Source organism: Aplysia californica, unplaced genomic scaffold (genome assembly GCF_000002075.1).
Source record: "Aplysia californica isolate F4 #8 unplaced genomic scaffold, AplCal3.0 scaffold00867, whole genome shotgun sequence".
NCBI classification, from domain to species: Eukaryota; Metazoa; Mollusca; class Gastropoda; order Aplysiida; family Aplysiidae; genus Aplysia; species Aplysia californica.
In genome coordinates, this window is record NW_004798137.1 from 232345 (window position 1) to 233800 (window position 1456).

At 41.6% G+C, this 1456-nt stretch overlaps 1 protein-coding gene across 1 annotated transcript in view; it reads left to right on the forward strand.

The window, feature by feature from the left end:
• Positions 1-253: 253 nt before the first annotated feature.
• The window catches only part of LOC101861850 (ras-related protein Rab-22A), a gene marked incomplete at its 3' end in the record, with an annotated part of 10201 nt that continues 8998 nt past the window's right edge, over positions 254-1456 (forward strand). The window contains 1 exon segment of the mRNA XM_013089059.2: positions 254-488. Coding sequence (XP_012944513.1) covers positions 431-488 — 58 coding nt within the window.

Sequence of the window (1456 nt, forward strand, 5' to 3'; positions counted from 1 at the left end):
TTGATGGTCTAAAATCGATAAGAGTAGGCTTCGGCCGCCACCCGGGCAAAATTCAAAATTTCCTACCAACTGAAAACATTAGGATTAGGAGTGTCCCGCGCGCTCATATGACCTATGCAGTTGCGAGCGCCGTAAAATACTTTACAAAAAACAAACAAAAGAAAGGTAACTATTTTTCTTCTGATTTCAAAATCTTAGTCACGTCCCCTGAATCCCCAAAATAGAACACTAGTGCGTCATCAGTACTATTTTTAGGAGCGGAAGGGACTTCCCATTGTTTACTAGGTCGTCAAAATGGCTGATGTTTACTGATTACAGGAGAGTGAATGATAACTGTCGCCTCGTCGAATACCATTATTTATCAATGTCAATTGACCTATCTCATAGGTACTGATTACATGAGCTGTTCAGGCTAAATACACCACCGGAAATGAATGACTTAAACATGAAGTCGCTGGAGGCCAAAGTTGTCGTCTTGGGCTCTCAAGGTTTGTGTTTGTGGAAATAAGCTGATTGTCTGCTGTAACGGGTTGCTCAAGTTTTCTCACACTTTTCAGTGAACTTTGCACTTGATCTAGCCTCTAGGCTACTTGAATTGGTGTCAGTTGGAAGTGTCAGCTTTGTCTTTGTCAAGCCCATTCATCGACCTAAAACTTCTGTTCTTTTTCAAAAGACTTAAGACGTTGTGACTGGTTTTTTAATTTACTGTCATGTTATGACTCAAGCCAAGCCATTCGATCTAGATATATCTAGATCTAGATCTAGATCTAGATCTAGATCTATCTATGTCATAGTCATAGTCTTAGAATCGGTGATCTTGTAGTTTTCCGTTCAAGTCCACAATCCATTTGTTTAGATCTAGATCTACATCCAGAGAAGAAATCCAGAAGTCTTGAAGACCAAATCTATATAACAAGCAACACAAAGAACAGGGATGCAACCGTAAAACCTCTGCAAAACATGACATGATCATATTATGGTCAAATTCAGGGGGGCACCCCCCTGAACCCCCCTCCTCCACCCCCCTCCACCCCGCCCCCTCCACTCTTGACTCTTGTGGCCTAAACCGGCAAATAATAAAGCGCCATCCTTTGCTTGAATTTTTATTTTCCGGCTTTACTTTTTAGTGTTTCCTTCCAGTCTTACGCTTAGTTCACTCCTCAATGATTACCTGGCAACTCAGAGTCTCTGGCATTCAGCTTTGGACTTTAACGAAGGAAACTACGAAATCGCCCTCGAATCTAGTTTTGGAAAACGCGACATATAAAGTAAAGGCCGGCTCTATTTCTCAGAACGCTCGGGAAAATAAACTTGAACTCTATTTCTCCGAATGGTTTCCGTTCTCGAGATTTGTTGATAATAATTGTGAATGGAGTGTCCTGTGTGTGTGAGTGTATGTGTGTGAGTGTGCATGTGTGTGCATGAGTGAGTGAATGTGTGTGTATATGTGTGCAAG